Source organism: Antennarius striatus, chromosome 4 (assembly GCF_040054535.1).
Source record: "Antennarius striatus isolate MH-2024 chromosome 4, ASM4005453v1, whole genome shotgun sequence".
Taxonomy (NCBI): Eukaryota; Metazoa; Chordata; class Actinopteri; order Lophiiformes; family Antennariidae; genus Antennarius; species Antennarius striatus.
In genome coordinates, this window is record NC_090779.1 from 12,751,420 (window position 1) to 12,767,802 (window position 16,383).

General features: G+C 39.6%; 1 protein-coding gene across 2 annotated transcripts; it reads left to right on the forward strand.

Moving 5' to 3' along the window:
- The first annotated feature begins 7,414 nt into the window (after nt 1-7,414).
- On the forward strand, nt 7,415-16,300 carry neto2b (neuropilin (NRP) and tolloid (TLL)-like 2b). Of its 2 annotated transcripts, none has more exons than XM_068313288.1 (12): nt 7,415-7,553; nt 9,509-9,565; nt 9,720-9,878; nt 10,168-10,416; nt 10,615-10,662; nt 10,974-11,101; nt 11,605-11,706; nt 11,981-12,107; nt 13,095-13,208; nt 14,351-14,481; nt 14,592-14,684; nt 14,766-16,300. In XM_068313288.1, the coding sequence occupies exons 1-12, from the start codon at nt 7,481-7,483 to the stop codon at nt 15,213-15,215; spliced, it is 1,731 nt and encodes a 576-aa protein (XP_068169389.1). In that variant the 5' UTR covers nt 7,415-7,480; the 3' UTR covers nt 15,216-16,300. The 2 variants fall into 2 exon arrangements, with proteins under 2 accessions (XP_068169389.1, XP_068169390.1); XM_068313289.1 differs by lacking the exon at nt 7,415-7,553 and adding an exon at nt 7,953-8,205.
- The last annotated feature ends 83 nt before the right edge of the window (nt 16,301-16,383 follow it).

Sequence of the window (16,383 nt, forward strand, 5' to 3'; positions counted from 1 at the left end):
GACTACACTGCCGGACTCTAGTGCGCCTCACAGTGGACAAACAGCGCACTGCTCCATTAAAATGTACACAGTAACCCAGATAAAAGTAACAGACGAAGTGACAAATGAATGCCAGTGAAAACTTTCTTTGCCAGAGGTAATGAAATGGAAGCGGTCTATAGTGATGGAACATGATTAATATACAAGAATATTATTGAATACCACTACTGGCATTTTTTAAAGTCAGCTGTCTTTGTTCATGACTTCATCAAAAGTTTGGTTGATTTTTAGGAATGTGTACACAGGATGCGAGTTATCCAGTAAACAGATGATGTCTGGTTTTTTTCTTTAGTCATCAAATATCAGACTAAGTGAAAACTTTGCTCTGGTGTCATACTTCAGGTGGCTTTTTTGGCTTCCCTGTTGGCGCAACATCTTCAGGGTTTTGTCCTTTTATCCACATCTCTGCCAATATTTGAGCAGAGAATGAACCCACAATGTATTTATGTGCATGGGGACATTCACTGAACTCTGAATGTTTTGCTATTTGTTTTAACTATTAGTTGAGTTAACTGAGAAACTCTGGAAATAAAACAGAGCAGTCAAACAAAGTGCTGTGTCAGACTTTGATTAAAAGGAAGCGCATCAGCGTGTCATTCACATAAGTAAAGCTTGACTTAGCCTCTATACCCCTGAGGTAAAATTCATTCAGGAGAGGTAGAGATGTAAAAACCCTGTATTTACCTATTTCACATAAACCAGATTAGCCTGTGATTTAACTTGCATGGCAAAATGAAATTAATATATACATTACTGCTGACTGAAATTTTTTTTGTAAAGTCTGCTTTTGATAAAATAAAGTCATTGACTTTAAAAATGTATATAACATGTTACATTGTCATTCTCAAAGTTCAACGTGGATTTCCTTATCTTTATCAATCCCTTATATTTCCTCAAAACCCGCAGACACATGCTCAGAGAGAGAGAGACAGAGAGAGAAAGAGAACATTTGGAACTGAGCATGGTTGCAGTAGTGTGTCGTGTAATTAAAACTGTATGTTGCATGTCTGATCAAATGAATGTTTCTTGCTCTGGCTCTTTAATCTCACATCTCATTTACTTGTACTTATATTGTTTGCATAATTCCCATGCTCAAAATTTTGCTCTCGCATTTCTCACTTATCATACACTCTAAATATTATATTGAATCTCATGGTAGTAAAATAAATAAATACATATACCGGTGTTTCTGTTTCATTACCATGAAGTTTTATATTTTTAACTCCCTGTGTGTGTGTGTGTGTGTGTGTGTGTGTGTGTGTGTGTGTGTGTGTGTGTGTGCATGCGTGCGTTCGTGCACACACACACATGTTTGTATGTGTGAATGCAAAGCAGCAATGGGTCTAGTCCCGTCTGCTTTACTTTGGCGGATGGTAGATAATCCTTGGGAGTCTAGTCACATGACACGCATCCCTCATCTTCTCTCTTTGTCCTTTCCTCACCCTCTTGCAATCACTGATGTTCAAAACAGCCTAGAGTCAGACTCTCACTTTCTTTTAGTTGGTGCCCAAAGCTGCCTTCTCTCACTCAGGCCTTTTAATTATGCCTCTAAAGCTCCTTCCTACAAGTGCTTAGGCCTTGATTGCAAATGCCAGCTTTGGATATTTGACTAAATTAAAACGTGCGTGAAAACGAAAAAAAAAAACCAAACAAACCTCAGGGCAAATAGCATGTTAGCAGCCAGATGCAGACAGGATGTCACATTCCCTAAAGCTGTAATGTCAGGGCATTTTAGGAACGACACTTAATCAGAGAGCTTAACTTGTATCAAGTGAGAAAAATCCTCAAAGTCTCCCAGCATATTATTATTATTATTTACAACAGATGCCAACTGAAGCTTTTGAAAACAAAAGTCTTTGCTGACCTATTTTTTTCTCATCCATTAGCATTTTTTTCTTCATGTAGCATCACTGGATATTAATTTTGTTTATGGGATAATTTGAATTAGTGGGGATAACCAAGATGAAAAATAATTTTAAGTTGTCTTTATCATTATTATCAGCGGTTAAAATAATAACACATTTCAGAATGGTAAACCTTCTGTATTGTGTAAGACACTGTCTTGTGTATTGTATATATAAAGGCAGTGGTTGTGGGTGGGTGAGGGTTTGTGAGTTTTACTTTTCCTTGTGGTTGTAATGTATGTACTGTATGGTTATGTCATTCTGATTATGTCGTTTGTCTTGTATATTGTTTTGTGTGTGTATATTACACTCCCTAAAAAATGAGATGCTGCATCTCAAGGGGCTATCCACCAATAAATTCAGATTTAAGTGCGCAAAAAGTGGCGTTGAATTCATCGTCCTCCAGGCTTTCTGCCACATCCAGAGATCAGGCCATGCTAAGAAGATTTCTGTTTGCTAATGGAGTAAAGCTTCTCGCTGCTTGACTTCCTGCTGGATTTGTGGGTCAAATGTAGCCAAAATGTCTGCAGAATGGGATATTTTTGTGTGCTTTTAAAAAATATAAATATTATATACAGTTGCAAAAGACATGGCTGAATATGACATCACATTATTTTGAATAGGTGTGAATATATGATTGATATAAAGATCCAAATCACATAAGTAATAGAGGCTGAACTGGACATAAATGACCTGATCAGGAAAGTTCAGGGAAGGATTTTACCAAATGTAATCTATATCTTGTCTCGCTTTCCTCTTCGCATGTTCTTCTTGCTCTGAGGGACCTAATTGATGTGAAGCAGACTAATCTTCTAGTTGTCTTCCTCGGCTTAACCCTGCTTTGAGTAAGGGTCATTACCATTGGACATCTGTCCCAGAAACGCCTCTTGTGATTGGCCATATGGCGCAAGAGATTTTCAAGTTTTTGAAACAGAAGAAAGAAGAAAGAAAGAAACTTTATTTATGCCCCAATGGGGAAATTAATTTTATACTCAGACCGTACATATATTAGACATACATACATACATGTTGTGTACAGGCCCCTGCACAAACACACATACACACTAGAGGCCTGTAAGCATGCAGTTAGTACAAGGGGAGGCAGAGTGACGGGCAGTGATTTTGCAGTGCGCCTTGCTCAATGGCGCCTGACACCTCTCATTGTCAGCTCACACTTCGAAGATGGTGTGAGGGAGCGGGAATTGAACCGCCAATCCTATGATCATTGGACGAATAAATATATATTGATAAAAATTATTCTAGGAAGAGTAAAATTCTTTCTTTCTTTGAAAATACTTCAGGGATGAAACTGCCAGATGACATATCCTGAATGGCAAAAACAGATAAATACATAAACATTAATCACCTCATGTAAGTGGTTGGTGTCATGTGATTGTTTTTATCTCTGACAAAGGGGTCTAGGAAATATCAGGCAAAGATCATAACACAACAAACCACACGTGACAGAAAAGATTCAGCACTTCATGCGCTGAAGAAAAAAAAAGAGGACAGGAAATAAATTACCCGATGCCACAGGATTGGTGGCATGTTTTGTTTTTGGCTTACTCAGTCGCTTTTCTGACATTTATCTAATGAGTTTTCTTTCCTTTCGTTGTCTAATCTGATGCCACATGCACCACAGATAAGAATAGAGTTTAGCTTCACTTCCTCCTGCTGCATGATATCCCATATGTCTGTCCAAGAACAGGATATTTGTGTTTACTCCCAATGGTTTGGTCTCTTGGGTCAGTTTGGCTTTGTACCTTAAGCTGACTATGATGTAAGGCATCAGTTATGGGGATGATTAAATTTCATGTCAAACTTTGGTGTAGATAGGTTTTTTTTGGATGAACATTCTTTGTCCTCTTAAAGAAAAATAAAGTATGAAAGTCCATTGTGCTGCCGAATGCCAAATTAAAAATGCTACTATTATCCTTGAGACAAAATGCTGCCTACAGCCGTATATAAAAACAGTAGAGGAGTGAACAACCTCCTGTAGTTATTTTTTATGGGTTCTGAATCCCCTGCTCTAAAATGGGTTAATGTACACGACATTCAATTCTTTAAGAGCAAAACATGTCTGTTTTCTCACTGCTCATTGTTTGGCAAAACATGTTTATATTCCTGTCTGGTACCAGGAATAAAATTAAGTTATGAATGAATATGACTTAGAATATTTAAAATTGAACTAAGATTAAATTGTTGCTCAAACTGTGTTAATTCAGTGTGAGACACCTTTAAAATTTTCTGAACTAGATCCTGAAGAAAACCACCATTACTTAAACATTCACTGAATTACCATCAAACTAGAAATAATACCAAAATGAGTCCAAATTCATGGTTTAGGTTTCATGCTCAAGGAGTCATTTTGAGTCTTCTTATGCCTTTTCAATGTCTGTTTTCTATTCAACTCCATAGAAGCTGTGGTTTTAATTCTCCAATCACCTCAGAAGAAAGAGGAGACTCCATTGTAGTTGCTATGGCAACAGATGCAAAAGCTCATCAGTTTGTAAGTTTGCATGTGTGCTGATGGAATGATGACAGTGCTCTGTAACATGTGATCACCTGCAAACATATAGGTTCATAGAGGCTTCATAGACCTGCTGCTGATTCGGTACATTCTCAATGTGGCTCAGATGTCACGCAAAATGAAGTACAGCCCAGAACATGAATGATTCACTCATCTCTGAAATATTTCACTTTTAATTATTCAACAAGGATGTTGAGCTTAAGCTCAGGCCAAGGTGATACAACTTTTTGCTCGCACAAATATTTTGTGGGTGAGTGCCTTTGTCTCCTGCCAAATCATTTCACTTCAGAAGTTGTTACCACAGAAAAAAAATTTGTCCCAAAATGACTTTAGTGAGTTTACAAACCTAAGTCCTGGGATTTTGTATAAGAGGTGCTCTGCTGTATTTCTATTTGTTTCCAAAGTATTATGTAAAACAAAAATATCCAAAAGATGCAGGAAGGAAGCAATGATTGTGATGAAAAACAAATTGGCCTAAAACAAGGGAGGATTGGGTCATTAGTTCTTACAGTGGAAGCACATTAACAGAAGTGGAATGTGGCCAAGTACTTTCACATCATAATTGTAATGGTTTGTGTATTTTATTTACCTGCTAAAAATTATTTTCCACAACACTGAGTGTGAAAGGATATTGTACTAATTAATCAAATCTAGATTATGACTGTAGTAGATGCATATTTTTTTACATATAGTATATAATTACTTTACAATGCATAGATTGCTCTACAATCTATAATGAAGCATTACATTTTCAACTGTTGTTGATAAAGTAGCCCAAATGTAATTCATATTACAGTATATTCTACACACATGTTTGTGTATGTGGCCCACTATGGGAGCAAAGCAGCTGATTCAAAGCCTTTGCAATTATCTGAAGAAAGATTTACCTGTGGGCATGGGGACAGTTTTGTCTGTCAACATAACATATCAAAGGAAAATGTTCATGCCACCACCAACTCTTGGCTTCCCTTTTTATTTTTCTGCAGCCAGTCAGGTCTTTAAGCCTCCAGGGTCCAAGTGTCCTTTGAGACAAACGAGAAAAAAACAGTGGGAGTGTTCTCTGGCCCCTGCTCTGCATTGATGTCCACATGAATGCGCTGTGTTGACTGATTTATGCCAAAAGCCTGAAGGCACTGGTGTCCTATGTGGGAGTTTGTATATGTGCAAGTGTGTATGTATGTAGTATTTTACCTCTGTAGACTTATATATGCACACAAACATCTGCCAACACTATCACTGCTAAAACATGAACAATTCGAAAAGAGTTTCCAAATAGTGTCAAAAAAATTCCTGTTCATTCATATCACTTTTCCTTTTTTTCAATCTGTATCATGCGTCCATGCCTGGGTTTTCGTATCCCACTTCAAAGCGGTCATGTAATTGTCAGCATTTGTGTGTTCGTCCGTTCGTTTCTTCGTCCAGTCATCCATTTTTAGTCCACCAAATATCTTCGCCACCGTTGTAGATTGAAAGATGAAACAAAAAACACATTACACGGGCAGCAAAGGAGATGAAAATGAGATGATGACCTTGATCTTGAAAAAACTAGGTCAAGGTCAAATTTCAACTTTTGTACACTTTGGAACCAGATAAGATAGAAAGGAAAGGAAGGCCAGTGTGAGTAAGAACATAGAGTCAAAGCTAGTGCTTTGATCTATGACTGTAGGTCAGAGCACTAGCTTTGATCTTTGACTTATGCAAGGAGGTCAGGGTTTTCTTATCCTTTCAGCTTTTCCCTTCAGGGGTCGCCACAATGAATCAGTTGCCTCCATCTAACCCTGTCTTCTGCATCCTCTTCTCTCACACCAACTACCTTCATGTCCTCTTTCACTACATCTATAAACCTCCTCTTTGGTCTTCCTCTAGGCCTCCTGCCTGGCAGTTCAAAACTCAGCATCCTTCTACCAATATATCCACTATCTCTCCTCTGGACATGTCCAAACCATCTCAGTCTGGCCTCTCTGACTTTATCTCCAAAACCTCTAACATGTGCTGTCCCTCTGATGTACTCATTCCTGATCCTATCCTTCCTGGTCACTCCCAAAGAGAACCTCAGCATCTTCATCTCTGCTACCTCCAGCTCTGTCTCCTGTCTTTTCCTGAGTGACACTGTCTCTAGACCAAACAACATCGCTGGTCTCGCCACAGTTTTGTATGCCTTTCAGTTCATTTTACACACATCACACCTGACACTTGTCTCCACCTGTTCCATCCTGTCTGTACACACTTCTTCACCTCCTTTCCACACTCTCCATTGCTCTGGACTGTTGACCCTAAGTACTTAAAATCCTTCACCTTCTCGATTTCTTCTCCCTGTAACCTCACTCTTCCACTTGGGTCCCTGTCATTCACACACATGTAAATCCTTTATAAATAGTCAGAGTTAATGCAGCATTTTTTGACCATATCTGTCTGTTTTACAGAATCCATGTAGAAAGACAATAGTCACTATACCTGTATGTGCCTTGTAACCTCACTCTTCCACTTGGGTCCCTCTCATTCACACACATGTACTCTGTCTTACTGAGGCTAACCTTCATACCTCTCCTTTCCAGGACAAACCACCTCTCTAGGAGGCGGCAGTGGCTCAGCGGTAGAGCAGATGTCTTGAAGACAGATCGCCCAGCCATCAGTGGATCGATTCCTGCTCCCACCAGAACATCTCCGGAGTGAACATCTCCTCCCAGCCACTGGGTCCAACCTACCATACAAGTCATCATAAGCCCCTTGTTTGGCCTTTGCTACCTCTACCTTCACCTTACATTGCATCTCCCTGTACTCCTGTCTAGTCTTTTCAGTGTCCCACTTCTTATTATCTAACCTCTTTTTCTGTATAAACTCCTGTACCTCCTCATTCCACCACCAGGTCTACTTATGTACTTTCCTACCAGATGACACACCAAGAACTCTCCTACCTGTCTCCCCGACCACATTAGCTGTAGTTGTCCAGTCATCTGGAAGCACCTCCTGACCACCCAGAGCCTGTCTAAACTCCTTCCCAAAAGTCATGCAACACTCTTCCTTTTTCAGCTTCCACCATTTCGTCCTCTGCTCTGCCTTTGCCATCTTCATCGATCAAGGTAAAATTTAAATTCAGGGGTGAGGATGTTGCAGTGTCTGACTGCCTTGGTCCTAGTTATCCTTGATTGGTCCTTTATACTTGATTATTGCAAAACTGTTTTTAAAAATCCTGACAGTTCTTGGAGACAAAGAAAAAAAATCAGAATGTGTCTGAAACCTGATGCACCTCAAAACAACCCCTCACTCGTTTTCTAGAGCTTCTAGGGGTGTCTGACAAACTCACACACACACACGCACGCACGCACGCACGCACGCACGCACGCACACACACACACACACACGCACGCACGCACGCACGCACGCACGCACACACACACACACACACACACACATGCGCCGACTGTGCTGGTAGCGTCAGACAGACGGTGGGTCTAGTTTGTGTCGCTGTCGGAGGGATCCAAACCGCAGGCGCAACCTTTAAATTTGTTCTCACAGTTTTTGATGATGACGGAGAAGTTCGTCGGCTCCTTTTTTGCCCCTGAGGCTTTCCTCTGTTCAGGATTAGGAGGATGAAAATGTGAGTTCTGTCGATAACATGCTCTAATCCGGACCATTGATTTAAACGGGCAGCGGGATGTGAGGGACACACAGTTTGTTCAAGTTTGAAAACCAGCCCCACAAAGCGGTCTTGATCTGAGAGGATGCGCGTAGGTGAGTGCGATCATCCACGTTTGGTGTAAGAGTTCCTTTTCTTTCTGAGGGACAGTGGGAGAGACGTCAGAGTTTATAATCTGTCCTAATCTTTTAGATGATCAGAGATGTCACTTTTATGCAGCTTTTTTTTTTTCTCCCCCGTAAACTGTTTATGCATTGTTCAAAATAGGGACAAATACAGTCATTCATTCCCCACAACAAGGCCACACAAAGGGGCTTTTTTTCCCTCGAAAATTTGAATGAAAGACTTAGTCGTAACATTTTAGTATTCAGATCATTGTGGTGTACCGGCGGCCAGTTCCTCTGCGACATCCTATGCATTATGTCTCAGTGGAACAAAGTTTAACTAGAAAGTAATAATAATAATAATAATAATAATAATAATAATAATAATAATAATAATAATAAAATTATATTTCAAAAGGGAAAAATCTGTTTTCTCTCTTGGATCCCCAGCTTGTGGCTCTCCGTGGGGGAGATTCAGGATGAATTCCTCCATGTCAGTCAGCTATCGTTCTCCTAAATTTACCATCATTTTCACTCTCTTAAAATTATTTGTCACTGCTGAGGTGAGGTTTTTGGATGTCAAGTTTGAGATGTATTTCAGAAATGACATATTCTGACAACTTTATTGTCATAAGGACTGGTAGCACTGACTATTCAGTTTAGAACCAAATGAATAATAAATCATTAGCAATAAGAAGTGCAGCCTCCTGAAAATTGCAGAACATACATATTAATGGCTGGAACAATATTTCTAATGTCACCTTCCTTATGTCATAATATAACATTTTGTGCAAATGTCTGCAGCATGTATGATGATGTTTGTGTTTTGCAGCAACATGTCAACTTGCCACCTTAGTGAAAACTCAAACATGATTTTTGTGGCCCGTTGCCCTGGAGCTACCTGCTGCATCTAGGTCAGGCTTTATGGAATAGACACAAATGGAGAACATGACTTGGACTTTTTTTATTTACCACGAGCTGTCCTTATACAGCATCATAGTAGACGGCAGATTGCCAAACAGCCCATATTATTATCCTCTGACTTACATACACGAGGGATTAGGAGAATGTAAAAATAGGAGGAAGAGTTAAGCAAGCAGATGTTGAAAGCAGCATGCCTTCATTCTCTCCCTCCTTCTCAACTCCCCACCCCTGGTCTGTTGTAAACATTCAGGGATTCAGCTGAGTGAACCAAGACAGCAAGCACAGACACACAAATTCAACTAAACTCTCTCTCTCCCTCTGTTTATTCCTTGATCACACACTTGTACCTGCACTGTGGCTTCTTGTACAGTCTGGATATTCCTCCTGGTCATCGAGGAGGGATTTGCTCTGGCACAAAAGACTAAAGGTAACCGCATTTGCTTGACAGAGGGACTGCATTCAATCCAGACACATATTGTTTAGTTTATTTTAAAGTAAAATTTTTGGACTAAGTCCTAGAGCCCCCTCTCTATTTCTGCACCTTATTTTTCATGCATCTCTTGGCTTTTGTATTCATGCAGATGGCGGCGCAGGAACAAAAGGGGTTAAACCCTCCCAACGACCACAGCGTTCTCGTCACTGTGGAAACTGGGTTCGAAATGCAGAAGGTGGCAGCTTCAGTTCTCCAAACTATCCACATACGTACCCTCCCAACAAGGAGTGCCTGTATGTACTGGAAGGTAACCAACATGCACACCAGTCAAATAATATCGCAACCCCTGTTCTACTATTTTGTGGAAATTGCAGATTTTTATGTTAATTTCTGTTATTTTTGTTGACAAATTAAAGAATCTCAGGTATGAAAGATCAGTAACATGTAATTGCTTTTGGCCTAACTCCTATGCAGAAATGCACAGAAGAAGGTCAATCCAGGATATGTTTCCACTTTACTTTTCATGATCTTGCAGCGTCTTATCCGTGCATCACCTCTGATGCGGTAGATGTGACTCAGTGCTCTGCTTCCCCTAGCCTTGCCCCGTCAGAGGATAGAGTTGCAGTTTGATGAGACCTTCTACATCGAGGCCTCATTTGAGTGTCGATTCGACCACATTGAGGTGCGGGACGGTCCCTTCAGCTTCTCCCCACTCATCCATCGTTTCTGTGGTTCAGCCAGTCCTGGCCTCGTCCTCTCCAGTGGACGCTTCATGTGGATCCGGTTCTTCAGTGATGATGAGCTGGAGGGGATTGGTTTCCAGGTCCAGTACAGCTTTACTGCAGGTCATTAAATACAGTAGGAGGGCATACTGGTACCCGGTGTATTGATGTGCTTGTAGTACCATCTTGCTGAATGTCCATCAAGTTTCCTCAAAGATACTTCCATCAAATAGCTCTGCAATTATTAGTAAGACAAAAGCCTGTATCTCCACTGATGATGCCTTTGATTTCTCACTACTGTCTGTATGATTTCTTCTCAAGATCCTGAATTTCATCTACATGTGGGAGGACTCTTAAACCCCATCCCAGGTTAGCTAACCACCAGTTCAGCCTTCTTAAATGGTCACATTTTATTTGAAGACAACAGCTGTAGTTGCTTTGCTTTTATTACTACTTGATGCGCTATACCAGTAACACTTTATTATACATTTAAATTGATATATGTGAGAAAATACAAGCGTTGCAATGAATTACTAGTTCTCCCGTAATACACCACAGATGTTATTTGAGAAAATGTTAACCCCAGTAATGTTAGTTGTGTGTATTCATTACTTCTAATCTATTCTGTCTGTGTCACTTTATTACCTTTTTTTTTTTTTTTTTTGCCTTTTTTGGGTCAGATTGTCAGTTTGAGCTGACAGGGCCTGATGGTTTGATCCGTTCCAGTCAAGTGGAGGAGGAGTATAAGATGCAGCCGGACCAAGCAGTGGATTGCATTTGGACCATACGAGCGCCATCCGAAAACAGGGTAAAGCTTTTTAGCAAAAAGCAGCAGAATAAGTTGAACTTTCACCTTAATAGTATCTGAATGTATCTAGGGAAAAGTGCTGACTTACAAAGGTGTGATAGGAAACAAAAAATATTTAATATGGATTTGAGGAGGTGGGATGTAATTTATTAGGTGCATTGTTGTGATGTGCTTGTGTTGTGCTCTGCCATTTTCTTGCCATTATCATTTGAGTGTTAATTTTAACTTTGTGTTAAAAATACCCTAAAGTGAGGTTCTTTTTTTTACACAGTCACTTACATCCACAACTTAACTTCTGTTCACGTTAAGTACAAAGCAAAGCTTATGTGTTGATCTTGCAAAATTAGTCCCATGCGGTCAAGCTGTCTCAATGTGATTTATGCAAGATTTTTTGGTATAGCAATGTGTTCAAAGAAGGAAATGTATCCAAAGCAATGCTTCCATGCATGAAAGGTGAACATGAAAGATGAACAACCTGTCCTGTAAATTCCTTTTAATTCCAGATTTACCTGCGATTCTTGGAATACCAGATGGAACACTCAAATGAATGTAAGAAGAACTTTGTAGCTGTTTATGATGGCAGTAATGCCATTGAGGACCTAAAGGTAATTTAATTTATGTGTAATAAACAGTTTATTGCACAGTATTGTAACATTAAAACCAATTCCCCTAAGGTGTTTTATCTATTGTACATTTTACTTCTTTCTGCTCTCAGCTCTGAATTTCTCTCTCATTCTACTACAGAACAGCAGTTATTGTTTATTTCCATGTCACACACTCGTAGTATTGAGATCACAAACATGTAGCAACCGTTCTACAGACCTTGGCATCAATGAAGCTACACCTCCACATCTGTAAGTGGTGTGCGGTTTCTTGCAGGCTAAGTTCTGTAGTACAGTAGCTAATGACCTCATGTTGGACACCGGTGTGGGAGTAATCAGGATGTGGGCTGACGAGACGAGCCGTCTCAGCCGTTTCCGGATGCTGTATACGTCTTTCGCAGACCGTGAGTTTTAGCTTTCTTTTTGCAAGTAAACTTGCTTAGACACACATTCGAGGTTAAAATGTATTGTCATATATTACAAAAAAATGCATTTTAATCATACCTGTGGAAAGAGTCAACAATTTTATCCGTATCCATTAGTCAATAAATTTGTTATAAACTGAAATGCTTTAACATAATTTTGGCCAAGATTATTACAGACTAGATATAATCCATGACCTACAGATTTGTACAAGCAAAAGTGTCATTAGCAAACAGGTTTTCCCTGGAAGTAATTTCTTTGATGATCAAGTGCATTATAGTTTAGATTTCTTTTTTCTAAAACTTTCTAAAGAGCTTGCTGAAGAGCCATGGGCATCATATGGTCAAAATATTACATGTCTAAAAGAAAACACTTCAGAAAAAATGTATTTCAGACCAATTTTCAAATATGCAAAATGTCAAACATTGTATATCTCTTTAACAAAGTGGGGATATGTGGCTGATAAACATGTTAACATAGTTAGCATTTCTTTTTTAATGTCTGAAAAACTCATTTCAGAAAAAGTAAACACGCTTCCTTTGAGCTTGTCTCATTAGAGGTCACCACAACGTGTCATCCTTTTTTCCATTTCAGATGAACGCTCTTATTTGTTTGGTAAAGTTGTTTTTTTTTTTTTTTACGTCAGATGCCCTTCCTGACACAACCCTCCGCATTTATTTGGGTTTGGGACCGGCCTACGGTTTTTGGGGTTTGAACCCTGCGCAGGATACATGTGAAACATATTCTCTATACCACTGAGCTACATCACTGGCTCATTTAAAATAGGTAGTGTTTAAAAATGGTCAAAAGGCTGTTTGAGAAATGGCATGAATTAAATGTACAGACAATGAGACGAACTATGGCTGGAGGGATTTGCTGATTGCTGTACCTCCCTGCATTATACAGTATATGTGAATGACAAAAAAAGAAGCATTTCTTATCTGTTGATAAACCTTTTTCTCTTCCAGCTCCCTGTATAGGAAAGACGTTCTTTTGTCACACCAATATGTGCATCAACACTTCATTGGTGTGTAATGGAGTACAAAACTGTGTCTTTCCCTGGGATGAAAGCAACTGCATAGGTACTTCTGTTTTGCAACATCATTGTGTTGTTATATATTTTAAAGTTTCTATAAGTCTGTGCTGTATAACAATGACCAGTGTCATGTAATATAACATGAAGTTATGTCTGGTTCTGACGTGTTATGCCCTACAGGATCTGCAGTTGTAATTCTGGTTATTTATGAAAGGACCCCAATATGGTACCAAAATGCTCCACAAAGTAGTGCATATGTTGTGCCCTTAAATAGGGAAATGATAGTGAGAGAGAACTTGGGAAAACCACACGCAGCTCTGTCATTCTCTTATTATATTGAATGAAGCATCAGAGCGCGTCTCCCCCTACCAGAGCCCTGAGGCATTACCAACAAATCACAGAGCAATCGATCTAACTACACACAGCTGTGAGGCATCACCAGTATATTACCAAATAATCAAACTCCTCATATGAACAAACAACATCAACAGTATTAACCACATTAACAAGTAATGATGGAATTGCCCTTGTAACTATGGGGGGAGTGATTCACACAATAACCTGTCACACACACTGATATTGTACAATTAGTCTTGCAGCTGACAAAAGAATGGATGACAAAACAGCCACCGTAGGCTAAACACTGGAGTTAACTGATGGCACGCAAGCCAATTGATTGCAATTGGCTTCTGGATCTGATTTATAATCTTTGTTTATTGATACGCTGCACAGCAATCAACACTTATAGTCATTTCGAGTGCAAATAAAACAAAGACAATAATACAGTCAGAATATCCCAAGCGGTCAACAGAAAAGTTTCACACCGGTGATCACTTCACGCCATAACTATAGGTAACTGGTGAAAACAGGTGAGTGGCATTACTTAACTACTGAAGACACACCCCCACCCCCATGCCACTCCTCCTCCCACCACAAGCCAATACCCACACATGCACCATCAGGCACATACATATCGGTCCAACCCTCATGAATGGCTCCTACAATTAGCAAGAAAAAAATGATCACATCATCAATGACTTTCTAGTGAAAATATCTTAAGCTTTTGTCTGTTTATTGGTACTGTAGTTGATGTGATTTCTTGATGAACGCATCTTTGGTTTCCTCTCAGTTCCTGAATGTTGCTCTGTTTCTTCGCTCATTGCCATTCTCTTCATATCCATCATCCAGAGAAAAAGACCAAAAGTGTTTTTCACCATATCACAAAAACTCATGGGACGGTAATCTGTGTATCTACTGGGGTTGTGCTGCTGCTGCTCATCTTCTCCATCCTAGTTCAAGTCAAACAGCCACGGAAAAAGGTAATTAAAAGAGTTAGGAGTAAATTATCCTGAATCATGGTCCATAATATGCGTGTGGAAATAGCAGTGATGTAGCAAAGTGATTAACTGTGTTCATTCATAATTTAAAGGTGTTGATACGTAAGAATAATCTGTTCCACCGGGGCGACCTCCAGGAGGTGTTCGACCCTCCACATTATGAACTCTTTACACTCAGAGACAAGGTCAGTTTTATTACTTCGATACATGATTGGCTTCACATGGTTATTTTTAGAAGTCTCAAATGTTGCAACTTGATCCTTCAGGAGATGTGTGGGGACCTTGGGGAGTTGTCAGAGGAACTCCAGTCTATGCAAGCACTCAGAAGGTCATCATTGGGCTCACGCTGCATTCATGAACATCACTGTGGTTCCCAGGCTTCTGTCAACTCTGTCAAAACCTGTCATGGTGCACATGGCATGGGTAGGGGATCCATAGAGCTCCCTCCTTTCAGAGGGAAACTCCAGAGCACTTTACCTCCTGTTGGAGACTTCAACAGCAGTCTGCGGAAGAAGAGCTGGCCCAGTGTGAAACCAGGCCGAACGCCAGGCCATCATGGAATGGTGCATAGATCTCTAGGAACACAGGATAGAGTAATGGAAGAGGATGAAGAGAAAGAGGAAGATAGACATTATAATGTCCATGTACGTAGGGCAGGAGGTCGAAGAGGGAACTTTGAAATGGCCCAGCAAAGATCGTTGTCCATGGACTTCTGAAATGAAAAGCGAAGAGTTACAGAGGAAATACTGCAGCAGCAACTTCTGAACCTGTGCTGCAAGTTTGGGGCAGAGCTGTGTTTGAGGTCTTTACAATGAGAACAATCATAAAGTTATGACTGAATTGTCCTTTTTAACACACCTCCTTCTCAGTGAGGGTCTGTTGCAGTGGGGTGCTCCAGCACCCCTAGCACCACTGTTTGGATGCTGGAACAGCTGATGTACAGCTGTCGTCCAACTTTCGTCTGGTTTGAACATGGAGCCAGATGATAATTTTCTGTATTCTGAATATGTTTTACTGTCAAGCAAGAAGATTTTTGTTAAAATATGTTTTACATTAGATATATATTACAAAATAATATATTAACAGGTAGATTTCCATTTTTAGCCATGGAGAAAAATACCTCATTTTTTGTTCAATCTGTTACTATCTGTATATAATAATAACTAGCCCCATTTCTGCACCATTAATTTAGAAAACATTCATCTTTACTTTGATGTGGAGACACTTTCAACTCCAAATACAAATGATCAATTAAAATGTCATTGATTGACAGTTCAAGTCTACTTCAGCACATCATATTTTGTTTTACAGGAGGAAAACACGATTTTGATGCAGGAATGGCTCAAAATTTACAATAGTGAAGTTCGGTATTAAAGTGTGGCACCACCGGAATTTTAGTGGACTGAGGAGTTTATCCCATTGACGAACAAATTACATGACAAATGCAGGTATTTGATAGATTATTGTGAAAAGCTGTATTGCAATGATGATGTTATAAGGAGATCTGGCTTTGTGATTGGAAAAAAATGTTTATGTTATATCCTGCAAGCGCAACTTTGTGATATACTGCATGACAGCACATATTTTGAAATCCAGAAATTCAATTCAGAAAATAATAGTAATAAATATTAGAACATATATCAATTGGAGCAACAAAGCAGATGTGTAGCTACAGCATGGTTGTCTGTGGTGGGAGGTGGGGGGGGTTAGGCTCTCAATATATTCTGAATATATTACAATACTGCACACATAAAAATATGATCAAACCCCTGCAAAGTGGTGTAAACAGGTCATCACAAGGACTGTTTCAATAAACACGTTCCAGCAGCTGTCTGTTTTTTCTAGATTCTGACTACGACTTGGTCTCGAATTTTCTTTTTCAGT

What these genes read in the sequence shown, in the direction of transcription:
- neto2b (XM_068313288.1), top strand. Translation starts at nt 7,481, where the DNA reads ATGCAACACTCTTCCTTTTTCAGCTTCCACCATTTCGTCCTCTGCTCT. An exon ending in GAGCGCCATCCGAAAACAGG is followed by an intron (nt 11,102 to 11,604) that starts GTAAAGCTTTTT and finishes TTTTAATTCCAG; the next exon opens with ATTTACCTGCGATTCTTGGA. An exon ending in GGATGAAAGCAACTGCATAG is followed by an intron (nt 13,209 to 14,350) that starts GTACTTCTGTTT and finishes TCCATCATCCAG; the next exon opens with AGAAAAAGACCAAAAGTGTT.